Genomic DNA, 17,620 nt, shown 5'->3' with positions numbered 1-17,620 from the left:
ATTAAACCCAAGCCGACGAAAGTCTTTCAGTGCGCTTGACAACGCGGCCGTGGCGCCGTTACGTCAGCTGCTCGTGGAAACGGCTCCACACTCTACGCTTGTGCAATACATTTACGTATTTTCAAAGAGAAATACTGACCTGGTGCTGTCAGCAGCATAGTACTCGTAGCGCCGGAAGGGGTGACGACACATCAGAGCACATACAGACGAAAACAGGCAGCTGCGTCGCTTCTCTAAGTTGATCGTAGCGTGGTTGACCATCGTTTCAGCTCTCGATACAGGTTTCTTGTTATTTTGGACAGAGCGCTACAAAACATGTTTTCCTCCATTTTACTTGCATAACATCACGCATTCGAAGAGAAACGGAATAATTTTAGTGCGATTTCCGGCTCACATTCGGAGAGAAATGGCGTGATTTTTAGCGCATTCGAAGATAAATGGCACAATTTTAGTGTAATATTTACAGTGTTGTGTAGCACTTGTTGCTACTGGTATGGAGTGTCTTGGTCTCGATACAGATTGGCGTACGAAATTCTTGAAGACTTTTAACTTTGTGATACAGTGCTGTCTGATGTACCTTTACCAGTGGGAGACAAAGGCAGCGTACTCAGACCTAAATAGCGTTGTGATTGGCCTTTCAGCGAGTCGAGTGCCGTTGGCCAGGTGCCAGTCAGTCGCAGTTCTTTCTCAGGTGCCACGTGCTTGCTGAGTTGGCTGTTTGAGTGCTGTAGCCTTATCAGACGTGGCGGTCTGCACGCCGCAAGCGGTTCTCCCCGGTACCAGAGTTATTCTGTGTGCATTGGAAACGCAGCACTGCTTCGCGAGGATGGCCAGCAGATAGAGCTACACGTCGTTTTGAAACGTTACTGACACTGGGGGAACAGCAGCGTGCATATCGTATTTACAAAAACGTGTTACTTAGCTTTAATGCGTCACATTGAGTAGTGTATTCAGTAGTAAATCTTAGGTCACTAAATGGTACTTTCATGAGACGTATAAGTAGATTGTCGCCGTATCAGCTGCAGGTCTTGTGAGATTCGCTGCACGTGACAGGTTATAGGTTCAGTTTCGCTCCATTAAGGCGTCTTTATAATTCTTTTTCCTGCCCCTTCGTCCGTATCTTCAACGGGTCGGCATGTTATTCTGGATTTGATAGCGTTAGTGATAGAGGGTTGGCTAGATACACTCCCTGTTGCCATCCCTTCCCCTCCGCCCCCTGCCCCATCCCCTCCATCCTCTCCCCTTCTAGGACAGAATGTTTGTATCCAATCGGTTTGCGCCTAGTGTTATCCGATATAGAAGTGTGAGAACGGTTTCGAGATATTTGCGACTCGTGTATGTAAGGCGGGACGCGATTACTATCCAGGTATTCGCCTCGTCGGATGTGGAAAACCGTCGAAAACCACACACGTACACGGTGGTCGGCACAGCGGCCCTCGTCGTCAGTTCTGAGCCGTCACGCCTCGCCAAATACCGGAAGCGGCACGTTAACGCGCGTGGCTACCCAGGCGGCTGTCCCATTAAAGTATCGCCACGCGGTGGACGCTCCTTGCAAATATTTTTAACATACCGGTACACTTGCACCCGGTCTTACCGAGTTGCTTCTCTTATACCCTCGGCATTAGCCTCTACAAATTTTTGCAACCAGATGTAAAAGTATTGCTGATATTTGTTGTTTGATTGTGTTGCATATCAGTTCGATTGAATTTAGGTACCAGTGTTACGCAGGTAACTGCAGAGAAGAAACCGCTCGTCGATTGCGTCAAAATACTCAGGAAATATCCTTGAACAGCTTGTGATCTTCCATCCGCAGAGTTCGGGTTCAGAGTGTGTGAGAAGTAAACGTATAGCTTCATTTTGTCACGTCAGAAAGAATCGAAATGTGACAATGAAACTTGGTGATAATGTTAACCATTTTTTTTATCTACATATTCACCCTTCAGTGCGAAACATATTTTCGCAACAGTGGATGAGTTCGCGGAGACATTCGTTGTAAAAGTCTGCATTTCGGTTGTTTCGTAAATATTCCACGTCGAAAGTTACCCCGACGACATCCTGCAAACGCCTGCTATTAACGGTTTCTTCGCGAGAAGGACGACTCACTAGATGTTTTTGATGGGAATACTTGAGGTGCGGCAAAGTTTTATAGTGCAATGAAGCAACACGCGTTGCCATGTCATGTGCGGGATGAGTTGGGTGATATCGTGGAACAAAACCGCTCTCACGGAGAGCTTCCAGGGACGCGCCGTTGCTTGTGACCTCCTCAGATTTCTGTAGCGTGGTCCTGTGGAGGTTTGCCTCCTGAAGAGCATAATCTGCTAGCGTCACACTGTGACACTACCAAAAAACGTTCACCATCTTTTTGCCCGATGGTGGTGAGTCGACGTGTTTCCACAGTTCACTTTGCTCTTTCCTCTCTTGGTCACGGTGATACATTGTTCCGTCGATCCGGAGGTCTTACTGAATGGGTGTGAGTAGTTACCGAACCCAGTGTATGAGATGCTGGTTACGGATTCACGATTCGTATATGCTTTTTCCACTGTCGCCTCGATTGCGATAGCGCCAGTCATAGAGCACCAGGGCTTCCTCTTGCGAGTCCAGATTCTGCACGGGGAGCGTTCAGACTTGTTTGGCCACAGTGCGAGTGTCTGTGGCAGCTGACGACTGTTCCGTACGGTGGTGCACTGCCGCCGTACACTTCCACCAGCCCGCCATCCAGTTTTCAGCGCTGTTTACCTCCAAATACGGAAAACGCGTTACCGCACGATTCCACACTTACAAGGGAATGGTCAGACTTGTCATGTCGAAACCTGTGTTGCTTTTTTTACCACTGTGAGTTAACATTGCAAGAAGTCTGTATGCAGAATTTTAGCTGCTGACATGACCTGGAAGTCTGTAAACAATTTTATGAAGTAAGACATTATTGTCGCATGGTTTCCAGGCTTATAGCTGCCTCTTGTACAACCCTGACCTCTCTCGCTACGTTATACCAACGCCATCTAGGGACAAGGTGGCGTTAGCTACGCGCCGCTCTCTTGCCACAGCGGTGAGAGAGCTGATTCCCCCAGTGAAAGCGATCGTATGATAAACATTCGTTGACAAATATGGCTGATATGTTATCTACGACATTCTTTCCAAATAGCTATGAAATAGACACAAATAAATATATGGTTTAGAACACGTCCAAATTTTATTTCTTGTAATTACCGCAAAAATGCGAAACATTGATACATTGTTCAAAACATAGGTTTTTTATGCACCAAGAACATACAAGTAAAGACGACATATGACAGCCCTGCGAATCACAGACGTTGTTAGATGTCCGTAGACAAAACTGGGCTGGTGTTAGGAATGAATCAGGCCTAATATCAGCATATTTCGAGGAGTGCCAGGCATATTTAATCAAATTCTGAAATCGTGGGGAGGAAAATTGGTAATGTACTACTGATTGCAGCTTGAGAATATTGTCACGGTGATAGACAGGAAATTGCAGTGATCAGCACACAATAATTTTCTCTGTTAGTTTTCTGTAAAATGCCTTCCACTGGCGGAAAAATTCTCTGTCTACAGGTTGAATTACGTTGATCGTGCCGGGTGGAATCTGAAGCATCTCTACTTCTTTGTCAGGGTGGGCTCGAAATACAGCTTTTAATGAATCAGACCTTTTCTGACCTGACCACGAATCTAGGAGAAGAGATTTGTTCCCGCAGAACGGAAAAAAAGCATGACGCATGAAAAGTGTAACGTTTTCATTTCCATTTTTCCAGACTTCGATGCGTCTACCACAAGATTGTTTGTGTAGAACATTGTTCTTTTGACACGTGGTCCAAAACGTCCAGTTGGTTCTTGAAGACACACATAAATTTTAGGCAGCAATGAACCATCCAGATTAATTATGGGCATTATAGTGTATGAATGGGTGAGTGCAGTCGTGGACTGTGCAATCGCCTTAATATGTTTTTCCCGTTTGAATGACAGTGTTCTTTTCGCATGCATTTCTTTTTGAAAACCTGACTGATCTGCATTGTACACGTATGATTCACTAAAACTAGCGATCTTATTTTTTGCATTCGTGAGAAAAGCTTATACCATTTCGATTTGTGTCACTTCATTTTCCGACCTGTTTGTCGATACAAATTTTGTTATTTTTCTTGCCACAATTTTATGTGATCTTTTGAAGCGACTAATCCAACTTTGAGAAGCTGTAAATTCTTTAGCGCCTATCGCGTTGGCAATCTCTAACGCCCAGTCACTCAAAGTTGTATTGCTCACACCAAATGACTGTTGTCTGGCATCGGTAAATAACTCAAAAAGTCGCGCAGTTATCTCCGTCGCAATTTCCAGTCGACTATTACGTCGTCGAGCGACTTGCTTTTTCCATCTATACAATTCACGTTCAGAACGGACAAAGCGATACTTATTTTGAACAGTACTGACACGTAGGCGTTTCTTACCACTTCCGTTCAACCAATACGTCACCGCTTTTTCTTTGTCTGATAAGGTAATTGTTATTGCTGGTGTTACTTTCGGAGATAATTGATGATGGTACGCGGCACTATCACTCGAAGAGTCTTCACGAGTGCTACTTTCGTCGGTGTCTTCGCCGTCTGTATAGTCACAGTCTGCAATATCGAGTGTTCCAGTTGTTTCTAGCCACATGTCTACGCCATTTACATGCTCGTCTAGAAGTTTAACAACCATGTCGCACAACACATAGTCTTGACGCGTGTTTTCTGTTGATTGCTTCATTTGGCGTCTGTGGTATATCTCTATGGCAAGCAGCAAAACATTTACAGGGTTCGCCATCACTTGTGAGGGGAGATTGAATGTTCACCGTAAAGTGGCTTGCGGAGTATAGATGAACATGTACAGAACATCTTTCATATCTCTAACCAGTTTCAGGACGGTATGTTTCGAAATACGTACCAGAAATTAAAAGGACGTGCATGCCACAGAAACGAATATTGGTTTCCCCTTTCCACCAAAGCCTTGCAGCGATATTCCTCTTTAGTGAACGCCGCGGTAAGACGGCCGCTCTTCCCGACCATGCGCACAACGCTCGCGACTCGCCATTTCCAGGGGTGGCCAGCCGTCACTGCAAGCGCCAAGCAGGAAACACAGCCATGTTCGTGATTTTTTTTTTTTTAGGGTCTTCCAGTTCATGTCAGCAGCTACAATTTTGCAAACGGACCTTTTGCACAGTTAAATAACAGTGCTAAAAGAATCAATACATGTTTCGGCATGACAAGTCTGACCATTCCCTTGTTAGTCGACCTTCTCCAACTTGTTTTGTCTCCTCTAGCGGGGACTCTACGACTGTCCGACGTGACTTTAGCCTCTGTTGGCGGCGTGTTGCAGGGAGCTCGCAGTGATGCCGTACAGCAGCGGGGCCGTGGCCACAGCGATGCCGGTGCCCTCGGCCAGCCGCTTCTCGGCGGGCTCCTACCGCCTCAGCTCGTCGCTCAGCAGCCCCAGCTACTACACGTCCGAGTACCGCTCCAAGTACAGCACCCCCTCCAGGTCAGTACGAACGTGCCACACCGGCTACTGCCGTTGCGGTTGTCGATCTGAAGACTGGTCTGATCCGGCTCTCCGTGTTACTCGCAACCTACATCCTTCTCAATCTGCTTACTGTATTCAACTCTTGATCTCCTTCTACGGTCCCCCCCCTCTCCGACCCACCCCCCTCACACAAACACACACGCCAATACTAAATTGATGATCCTTTGATATCTCAGAATGTGTCCTGTCGACAGATCCCTCTTTTGGTCAATTTGTGCCACAGATTTCTTTTCTCCCCAGTTCTATTCAGTATCTCGTAATCAGTTACGTGGTCTATCCATCTAATCCTCAGTATTCTTCTGTAGCACCACAGTTTAAAAGCTTTCTTCACTAAACTGTTAATCGTTAAAGTTTCACTTCCGTACTTGGCTAAACTCCTGACGAATACCTTCAGAAAAATATTCCTAGCACTTAACTACACGCCAAAGAAACTGGTATAGGCATGCTTATTCAAATACAGAGATATGTAGACAGGTAGAATACGCCGCAGCGGTCGGCAACGCCTATATAAGACTACAAGTGTCTGGCGCAGTTGTTAGCTCGTTTACTGCTGCTACAAAGGCAGGTTATCAAGACTTAACTGAGTTTCAACATTCTGTTATGGTCGACGCACGAGCGATGGGACACAGCATCTCCGAGGTAGATGAAGTGGGGATTTTCCCCGTACGACCATTTCACAAGCGTACCGCGAATATCAGGAATCCCGTAAAACATTACATCTCCGACACCGCTGCGCCCGGAAATAGATCCTGCAAGAGCGGGACCAATGACGACTGAAGAGAATCGTTCAACGTGACAGAAGTGCAGCCCTTCCGCAAATTGCTGCAGATATCAATTCTGGCCGTCAACAAGTGTGAGCGTTCGAACGATTCAGCGAAACATCATCCATATCTCATTTCAAATGGACCCGTACTGGTGTGTAGCCCGCATCTCGTGGTCGTGCGGTAGCGTTCTCGCTTCCCACGCCCGGGTTCCCGGGTTCGATTCCCGGCGGGGTCAGGGATTTTCTCTGCCTCGTGATGGCTGGGTGTTGTGTGCTGTCCTTAGGTTAGTTAGGTTTAAGTAGTTCTAAGTTCTAGGGGACTGATGGCCATAGATGTTAAGTCCCATAGTGCTCAGAGCCATTTGAACCATTTTTGAACTGGTGTGTAGACAACATCATGAATCCATAGACCCTGCCTGTCAGTAGGGGACTGTTCAAGGTGGTGGAGGCTATGTAATGTTGTGGAGCGTCTGCAGTTGGAGTGATATGGGACCCTTGATACGTCTAGATACGACTCTGATATGTGACACGTACGTAAGCATCCTGTCTGATCACCTGCATACATTCATGTCAATTGTGCATTCATATGGACAATTTCAGCAGGTTAATACGACATCCCACACGCTCAGAATTGCTACAGAGCTGCTTCAGGAACACTCTTCTTAGTTTAGACACCTCCGCATGAACATGCCTTGTAACGTGCTGTTCAGAAGACAACTCCATCCCCTCTTACGGATTTATGGACAACCTACAGGATTCATGGTGTCAGTTCCCTCTGGCACTACTTCAGACATTAGTCGAGTCCACGCCACGTCGTGTTGCGGCACTTCTGCGTGCTCGCGGGGGCCCTACACGATATAAGGCAGGTATAACAATTTCTTTGGCTCTTCAGTATATATTTCTTGTAAACAAATTTCTCTTCTTCAGAACGGCTCTCCTTGCTATCACTATTCTACATTTTATATCCTCTCTACGTCATCTGTTATCTTGTATTTTGCTGCCCAAATGGCAAAACCCATCTACTACTTTAACCGTATCGTTTCCCAGTATATTTTTCTCAGTATCACCTGCTTTAATTTAACTACATTCCGTTATCCTTGTTTTGCTTTTATTGGTGTTCATCTTATATTCTTCTTTCAGCACATTGCTCATTCCGTTCAACTGCTCTTTCAAGTCCTTTTCTGTCTGACAGAATTACAAAGTCATCGGAAAAACTCAAAGTTTTTATTTTTATTCTATGGACTTTACTTCCCAATCCATTTTTTTATTTCCATTAGTGCTTGATCGATGTAAAGATTGAATAACATCGAGGATAGGCTACAACCGCGGTGGTCTAGCGGTTCTGGCGCTGCAGTCCGGAACCACGGGACTACTACGGTCGCAGGTTCGAATCCTGCCTCGGGCATGGGTGTGTGTGATGTCCTTAGGTTAGTTAGGTTTAAGTAGTTCTAAGTTCTAGGGGACTTATGACCAAAGATGTTGAGTCCCATAGTGCTCAGAGCCATTTGAGCCATTTAGGCTACAACCCTGTCTCACTCCCTTTCATGCACATCAACTCTTCCGACTGCCGTCTGGTTGCTGTCCAAGTTGTAAATAGCCTTTCGCTCCATGTATTTTACACCTGCTACTTCCAGAATTTCAGAGGGAGTATTCAGTCGACATTGTTAAATGCTTTCTCTAAGTCTTCAAATGTTATAAACGTATGTTTGTCTTTCCTTAACCTATTTTCTAAGATTAATCGTAGCGTCAGCATTGCCTCGTGTGTTCCTACACTTTTCCGAAATTCTAATTGATCTTCCCTGGTTACGAAGCAAAATCTGTATGTCTATTGAGTTTGTTGGTAGGGAGGACGTGGAAACTACAGCATATTGGATCGAGAGTCAGCTATACATGCATAAGTAACTTCAACAAATAATTTAAAGTGTTAAATACTTGATGTTAACCATTTAAAATCATTATGGTTTAAAGACGCAAAACTCTAATTGAACGCATCAGCTGTAACAATGGTATGGGACAAATTGGTCTTTTTGAGAAACTGCGCTACTAAAAAGTTTCGATAAAATCTCATAATTGTTTCAAGGCCAGCAATTATGTTCAGATTAAGCTTCGTTTTGAAATATTTCTAATTTTCTTAAGTCGTAAATTCTGTCCCCAATTTTGTTCTTAAGAGCACGTCATTGCGTGCTTATCATTCTTTACTTGCAAAGTTAGTGTGCCGGGCAAGGTTAGCACTGACTTACCACTGTTTACTTGCCGGATGATTTAATGCAACACCACTGCGAAATCTGTCAAAAACATAAAGTCGAAGATTCCGAAATGTTTCTGTGTATGATACTAAGATTTACACTACCAGTTTTCGTAGTAATAATCTATAATAAAGTAAAAATTAAGAAGGGATCAGCAAAATATAATGATTCGCACATCACTCTACTTTCTAATGCACGAGAAGTTACGTAAACTTTTTTGCTCCAAGAGCAAAGTGTTGAAAATTCTTGCCGTTTGTAACTCAGATGTAGCAACGATGCAGGAATTGATTTCTTCTATGTTGGGCAACAGTTCTGTTGCTTTTGGTGTTTTATTATCACATACTTCAATTATAGCTGTGGTGACTTAGTCGATACGTTACATGATGTAGATATTGCATTGCATACAAGTTTCCTGCGCTTCACACTCACTCGGCTAGAAATGTAGTGAACAAAACTTCACCTTGTTGTGTAGATATACGATGTCTTTCTGCAAAAGGTCAGGTCTTCTGCTGTTTATTAACCATTTTTTGTTCTTAAAAGAAACCGACAGTCTTCGGTAAATATCTATATGTCACAAGAGAATCGTATATAAATTGTTTAATGTACGGTTTCATGCTTTACAAGATACTTAGGAAGCTAAAGAAAGACAAATGAGTTGTCATTTTGTAGTTTTTGTCGAATGTTACGCTACTGCATACACTCTCCGTTGTAAAAACTATGTTACAAATCGCTATGAAAGATACTATTGGCATTCATCCGATATCGTATACAGAAGTGTTGCTCGCTGGCCGCTCGCAACGCTGCTGTCGCAGAGTATACCACATATTAGCGGCAGTGTCGCGACTGTGTGTGTTTTCCTGCTACCGGCAGCAGTATTTTTGGCACTTACGCTGTTTTCACGCGCACATCTCGACAAAGTTTCCTTTAGTGACAGACTTAAATTTGAGATAGAACTGTCATTTCTCGTGGAACTACCGACTAATGGAATAAAGCACGCCACGCACGATGTTTTACGTGCAGTGACTGAGTGTCTTTCTCAGCCACTGTTTACAGTCGAGGTCTTCAATTGTGTTCTGAAGTTCGTTGGAATTCGCTAACAGTTCTCATTATCAAATACTGGATGAGAACGGTCTGCAAGCAATTTGCTCTTCTTTTTAAGAAAAGCTAGAATTTCACGCCTCCTAATCTTTATGACGTCATATCTCTTAAACTATGTGCCATACAATGATATAATTTTGCAGGTACATTTAGTAGTATATTGACGTCAGTATTGCCTGCAAAATGTGTTGCGAATAGAGTTAATAGCAAAAGAGTAATAAATTATAAAGTAATGCCTGATGCTCAAGTTTGCAAAGTGTAGTAAGCGGTAAAACTTCATTATTTTGTAGTGATCTCAGCGACAAAACATTTCGTAAAGGCATGACATTACATATTCGTACGCTGTGAGTTGTGCTGGCTCTAGACAAGAACAATTTTCATACTTGGCTAATTGTATTAAACCTTTAACGTAGATTATTCCTCTTAATGAGTAGATTATGACAGCATTTTAACTATCTAAATTCGATCAACAATTATATGAAGTATTTAAAACCAATTTTTTTTGGCCCTGGAATGAACTGGAAACGGGTTCTACTCCTTAGTAACCTAGATGACTTCAGAGCTTTCGCGTGTGATGAATTTATCTGTAATGGAATACTGTCTGAAAAAAGCTGCACATATACCTACTTAAATCTTTATAAGATTGCAAAGTGATGCAGAGACACGCAACTTGCTCCGAATATTCAGAAATGTAGGGTTATGCACTTCACAAAGGGAGAAAAACGTGTTATTCAATGGTTTCAATATCATTAATTCGCAATTAGAATCAGTCAACAGCCGGCCGCGGTGGTCTAGCGGTTCTGGCGTTGCAGTCCGGAACCGCGGGACTGCTACAGTCGCAGGTTCGAATCCTGCCTCGGGCATGGGCGTGTGTGATGTCCTTAGGTTAGTTAGGTTTAAGTAGTTCTAAGTTCTAGGGGACTTATGACGTAAGATGTTGAGTCCCATAGTGCTCAGAGCCATTTGAACCAATCAGTCAACACATGCAACCATATGTGTGTTATAATGTGTGAGAATATGAAATAGTATGGTTATTTAGGCTCAGTGGTGGATGTAGCAGATGGCTGCCTTCGGTTCGTTGAAAAGATACTGGGAAAATGCCATCCGTCTAGAAAGAGTATTGCTTGAATACGCTCATGCGACCCATCCTAGAATATTGCATTAATAGTCGCAAGTCTGTCATACAGATGCTGAAGAAACTAAACACACGCAATTGACGACAGAGAACAACGATGCCGCTTACTTACAAAGCTCTGTTATGGCCTCCTATCAACGCATAATTAGCCTTACTAGCCTGCCGGAGTGGCCGTGCGGTTCTCGGCGCTACAGTCTGGAACCGCGTGACCGCTACGGTCGAGGTTCGAATCCTGCCTCGGGCATGGATGTGTGTGATGTCCTTAGGTTAGTTAGGTTTAAGTAGTTCTAAGTTCTAGGCGACTGATGACCACAGCAGTTAAGTCCCATAGTGCTCAGAGCCATTCAATTAGCCTTACTACAGCACGCACGCACACATAAACATTCTACGCGCGCTCCGTACGAGAATGCAACGGGAAGAACGCTGGTCTTGCTGCAGCATACACGGAGGCGACAAAAGTGGTGGGGTAGCTCCTAATATCGCGACGGACCTTCTTATATCCAGCGTAGTGCAGCATCTGGGCGTAGCATGGATTCAACAAGTCTCGAGCAGAAATATTGGGCCGTGCTGCCTCTATAGTCGTCCATAATTTCGAAAGTATTGCCGATGCACGATTTTGTTCACGAACTGACCTCTCGATTATGTTCCGTAGATGTTCGTTGAGATTCGTATCGGGCGATATGGGTGGGCACGTCATTCGTACGAAATGTCCACAATGTTCTTCAAACCAGTTGCCAACAACTGTGGTCCGGTGACATGCAGCATTGACATCCATAAAAATTCCATTGTTGTTTGGGAACATGGAGTCCATGAATAGCTGCAAATGGTCCCCAGGTAGTCGGACATAACCATATCCAGAATGATCGGTTCAGTTGGACCGGAGGACCCAGGCCATTCCGTGTAAACGCAGCCAACACCATTATGGAGCCACCCCCAGGTTGCACAGTGTCTTGTTGACATCTTGGATCTGCGGCTTCGTGGGGTCTACGCCACACTCGAACGCTACCATCAGCTCTTACCAGCTGAAATCAGGATTCACCTGACCGGGGCACGGTTTTATAGTCGTTTAGGGCGCAACCGATATGGTCACGAGCCCAGCAGAGGCGCTGCACGTGATGTCGCGCTGTTAGCAAAGGCACTCGAGTCTGTTGTCTGTTTCCATAGCCCGTTAATGCCAAATGTCGCTACATTGTCCTAACGGATACGTCCGTCGTACGTACCACGTATATTCCTGCTGTTATTTCACGTAGCGTTGCTTGTCTGTTAACACTGACACCACTACGAAAACACCGCTGCATTTGGTCGGAAATGTTGAACTCGGTGACGATTTCCGAAATGGAATGACCCGCGCGACTAGCTCCAACTACCATTCCGCGTTCAAAGTCTGTTAATTTCCGTCGTGCGGCCACAATCACATCGAAAATGTTTCCACATGAATCACCTGAGTACATATAACAGCTACACCAATCATTGAACGTTCGTTATATGTGCATATCGCTATCCCATGACGTTGGTCATCTCAGTGAATGTAAACAGTCATTCCTTGCGCGGTTCGTACGAGAATGGAGGAGGAAGTATGCCGGTTTTGCCGCAGTAGACATTAAATGTAGTTCAGCAGATTCCTGTATGGGGCCGCATACGTAATAAAATTAGTCGAGGGCACGTACCAGACGGTTGAGTAATTTTGTTTTCGAGATAGTACCGCCAGCGTCGACGCGGCAGCCTCCTTTTTGTTGTGAAACTTAAGCAGCTTACAAACACGTGTGATGTCTCACTCAGCACCTCGCCATTCCTCAAGTATTCATGTGGGAACATTGGTTCTTCGCATCAAAGTGCGGCAGTTTCTACCGTCTGTGTTATTTTGGCGCTAACCATAGGGGGCGCCTCGTTTCTCGCAGATTGACATACAAGGGGTGACACAGTATGCACCACTGAATGTGGAATACCACACCGTACATCTCTCCTCTCTCTCTCTCTCTCTCTCTCTCTCTCTCTCTCTCTCGCTTCAACAGATTATTGCATGAGGGCATGGAGGCTAGCTGAATGGACACAAAGCAAGAGAGAGCTACTTGTATTAACGAGGATGCATTTTATCACATTCCTGTTTTACCTCATTTTCAAGAGCAATCATAATACAGAAACGTGACTTTGATTTACTGCGGTTGGACAAAAATATGGAAACAGCGCGAGAAATACGCTCTTGAACAAAAATGCAGATTCTAGCCAAACCTGAAAGTTGCGCTGTTGTATCTGATCACGAACGGTACCTTTGCTACGTCCTCAGTACTTTACGAGTGCCAGTCGTGGTCAGAACAGTAATCTGTGAAGTTACGACTCGGACCTCGATGCATACGAAAGTGGGCAAGTTGTCGGCGCTCGTGTGGTGATCGCTCCCGTAACCGAGATAGCCGAAGTGACTGGTGTCTGAGGAGACACCGTATCGAAGATTTATACCGTATACAAGGAAAGCGAAAAGACATTATCCGTATAAACGCGGACGGCAGTTTGTGGTGAGTGATCGTGACAGATGGTCGGTGAAGAGGATTGTGACGAAAAGTAAAGAGGACAACAGCTGCAAAAGTCACTGTAGAAGTGGATGTCGCTCTCGCTAACCCTTGCACCACCAAAACAACACAATGGGAGTTCCATAAGCAGGCAATCGCGGGGGCAGCTGCAATTCCAAAACCAATCATCACTGATGCAAATGCTCGTGACAGGAAAACGTGGCGCCGAAGGCAGAAAACCTTGACTACAGAGCAATCGACGAATGTCAATTGGTCGGATGAGTCTTGTTTCGCACTGTTTCCAACTTTTGGCCAAATTTATGTCTGTCGCACTCCGCATCAGGCCTGCGATGTGGATTGCTTGCTTGCAAGAGTGTAACATGACGGGGGTTCCGTGATGATTCGGGCAGCCGCATCGTGGTATTCCATGGGCCCCATGGTAATCTACAAGGTCTGATTACTACCAAAGGGTTATGTGACAGTTTTAGCTATCAGGTCCGTTTCATGGCATAGTGTTTTTTCCACAGAGTTGGTGCTGTTTTCCAAGACGATAGGGTAACTACACTTGCCACTTTTTTCCGGGAATGATGGTATAAGAAAACCGTAGAGGTCCTGTATTTATTCATTCCAAGACGACTTGAAGCTGTTTGGAATGCCAACTGTTTTCGTACACCCTATTGAGTTTGGTAGTGTGGCGTCTTTTTGAAGTTTCCATATGTATACCTCAGATACGTTAAATTCTAACTAAAGTGAATCCAAACTGAAACGTAAAAATCGAAGATAACTGAGAAACGCAAGACCTTACAACTGCATTTTCAGTTCGTAAGTAATGTTCCAAATGATGAACGAGCTGAATTAACGGCAGTTCGGAATCGCCGCAATAAGGATTACCGAACACCATCCGTCATGTTTATGTCATTGCCTATCGTGTCACAGCCATGCTATACTCTCCGTCGCAGCAAAATCGTGAGTGAAATCTCTTATTCACAAATTAGCGCTGTCAGATCGGCTCATAATACGAAATCAAGTAGATTAAGGTAGGGCAATCAAGCTGATTACATGACGGAGCCTAAACTGTTTTCAACGAAAGAAATTAACCACGTGTCTTCGCACAGTGTTGCAACAGTGCACGGTAGCTCCATCATTCACATTCTGCATGCTTATAGCATCAAACAGACAACGTCCTGTGTACCGTGGCACTGTACATTGTACGACGCATTAAGCAAGTACAATATCACGTCAATGTATATCCTACTCGTCGTATCCGGTGGTAATGATCATATACACTGTCCGGGCTAGAGGAAGAAAAATGTTCAAATGTGTGTGAATTCCTAAGGGACCAAACTGCTGAGATCATCGGTTCCAGGACTTACACACTACTTAAAGTAACTTACGCTAAGAACAACACACACACATATGCCGCCGGTCGCAGTGGCCGAGCGGTTCTAGGCGCTTCAGTCCGGAACCGCGCTGCTGCAGCCGTCGCAGGTTCGAATCCTGCCTCGGGCATGGATGTGTGTGATGTCCTTAGGTTAGGTTTAAGTAGTTCTAGGGGACTGATGACCTGAGACGTCAGGTCCCATAGCGCTTAGAGCCATTTGAACCATTTTGAACACCTATGCCTCCGGCGGGAGGGGCCGTGCAGTTCGTGACATAGCGCCTCAAGCCTCACGGTCACTCAGCGCGGCTATGACGGAAGAACTCGACGTTGTACGTTGTTGGGTAGACACGCAATCGATCGAGGTACTCTCCAAGATGTGGTGTTTACCATGTCATGAACAGCGCCGAGTGGCATGCCGCATGCGCGCCAGTGACACGCCACACGAAGCTCGACTTGTTGCCGAACTGTGCAGTTCCACAGATGCCTGCCAACGTTATTTTCCACAGTATGGTGCTGTCCCGCTCCCCCCCCCCCCCCTCCAATATCATGGAGATGTTACCACATTCTCCACGAGACGTTTTCTGCGTGTTGGATTGGAAGGAGGGTCCCCTCGCCTTGCCCCCTCCGGATCTGCTTCCGCTGGATTTCAGTGCATGAGGTTTATCGAGGACACTGGTTACAGAACAAGGGTTCGAAATGTGGTAGATTTGAGCCAACGAATCTACGCCGTAGTAGAGGCCTTAACACATGTTCTGCCTGTGAACATCTTCGGTATTTGCAGATCTACAAACGATACCCGCTTTGAACCGTACCAACATGCATAAAATGTTCCAGGTCCTGTGGACAATGTGTAAACCTTATTACGTACTGAAATACAACCAAATTATTTTTGGATCCCTCTATCTCGGACACCCGATATAAATCAAACTTCAAAAGACGAAGCCTAGCTGTGGTACGAAAAACGTATTCCAGAGTTCAGATTCAGTGTCGCGAAAGAAACTTATTGGTTGTATACTGATTTAATAATTGAATCAGATATAATTATAATGTGCCAAAGACTGAGCTCGACTAAGATCACTACATGACTTTTTTGGGTTACTGCAAATCACTAATTAATTATTGATGTCCGATTTTAAGGACTGGGTTATTTGAAATCATATACGCTAAGACTATTAAGTTCATCTAAACGTGGTCGTGCGGGATAGCCGTGTGGTCAAGGGCGCCTCGCCACGGTTCGCTCGGCTCCCCCATCGGAGATTCGAGTCCCCCCTCGGGCATTGGTGTATGTGTTTCCCTTAGCGTAAGTTAAAATTAGAATAAGTAGTGTGTAAGCCTTGAGACCGATGACCCCAGCAGTTTGGTCCCATAGGAACTTACCACAAATGTCCAAAATTTCACCCAAACGTCATTTATTCATAAGTAAACAGTACAGTCATCGTGCCTTTTCATATGGAGTTCCTTGCTTAAAGAATGGAGGGAGAGTTAGCTTTAGATATCTGAATACTATTTTATTTTATTCATTGCTCTAGTGAGTCGGAAAGAATAGCACATGGAACCCTAAATTCCTATGCGTATCGTGTCTCGCCTTCTCGCAAAGTAAGAGAGATAAAGCCTACGCAAAGCGCGCTCGTAACTTGGTTCATTATAATTGCTTGTAACTGAGAAATGTGTGGTCATCTGAGTTTAATTCGTACTTGGGGCAGCTCTTATTCTGCGGTTTTGCTGTTGTTGTGTGGTTTGTTATTTGTAAGGGAAAACGGGAGGCAGGTCGACAGACAGTTTATAATGTCCCGTCGACGACTTGGTTATTACAGACAGAGTGCTCAGTTGAACAAAGCAGTCGCCTGTGGCGTATGGAAAATAAATAGTCCTGCATCTACACCTGTACTCCTCTAACTTCTTTACGATATACGGAGGAGGGAACTTGGTGCACCAATGTCTCGTCATTCTGATTGCAGTTGCGAGTGGTCCGCCGCAGGAACCACTGTTGAAGCTCCAATGGGAGCTCGGATCTCCCGAATCGAGCCATCACGGGCTTCTCCCGAGATGTATCGAAGAAGAAGCAGTATGTCGGTTGACTCTTAAAGGAATGTACACTGTTGGAATTTCAGTAATAGGCCTAAAAGCAGGCCGTGATGCGGAACACTTCTGTCGCAGCGCCTGGCATCATAGTTGGATGAACTAGTTCGCGGCACTTTGGGCCTTATAGGACGATTTCATTACGAAGAGCGCTCTTCTTGTTTGTATCTCTCCATTTCCTCTTTCAGTCTTAACTGAAATGAGTCGCTGACCGAGGAGTAAGACGGAGCAATCGTTAGGACTATTCCAGTAGCTCTCAGTATGGCATCTGCTTTTCCTTCGTCTTCTTCTTAGGTCTTCAACCATCAGGTAGGTTAGCCGCAGTTAGCCATGCTTTTCTGTGTTCGCGCATCCTCTTGAGAGCCGTGGAGGTGGTGCAGTTGATATCCTCCATGATCTGCTTAATAGGTTCTAGTCCCAGTCTGCCTCTTGTGTGGTTCCCTTCTACTGTCCCTTCAATTATACATTAACGGTACCAGCATGTCTCAGCAGGCGGCCGACCCGTGTGTCCCGTCTGTGTTCGATTAACTTCAGGACACAAGGCTTCTCATCCTCCACTCTGTGGAGCACTTCTTCATTTGATGTCTTGTCTGCCCAGGAAATCTTGAGCATTCTACGGCAGCGCCACATCTCGAAGGCTGTTATTTCACGTTTTTCTGCTTCTACGATGGTCCACGTTTCATTTCTGTACAGCAGCACAGTCCAAACAGATGTCTTTATTAGGTTAATCCTGAGATATTTGTCTGTGAAAAGGTTTCTTCTCTTGTTAAAGGTAACTTTTGCCTGGTGGATTCGGTTTGCAATATCCTTGCTTGACCTTCTATCCGATGCAGCTTTAGTCGCTCGGTATTA

General features: G+C 45.0%; 1 protein-coding gene across 1 annotated transcript in view; it reads left to right on the top strand.

Annotated features, from left to right (window-relative positions):
* LOC126101504 (ubiquitin carboxyl-terminal hydrolase 21-like) overlaps window positions 1–17,620 on the top strand; it is a 258,245-nt gene that overhangs the window by 62,002 nt on the left and 178,623 nt on the right. The window contains exon 2 of the mRNA XM_049912149.1: window positions 5,359–5,520. Coding sequence (XP_049768106.1) covers window positions 5,359–5,520 — 162 coding nt within the window. The remainder of the gene's footprint in view (window positions 1–5,358; window positions 5,521–17,620) is intronic.

Source organism: Schistocerca cancellata, chromosome 9, assembly GCF_023864275.1.
Source record: "Schistocerca cancellata isolate TAMUIC-IGC-003103 chromosome 9, iqSchCanc2.1, whole genome shotgun sequence".
Lineage (NCBI taxonomy): Eukaryota > Metazoa > Arthropoda > Insecta > Orthoptera > Acrididae > Schistocerca > Schistocerca cancellata.
This window is presented reverse-complemented; position numbering and strand designations above follow the sequence as displayed.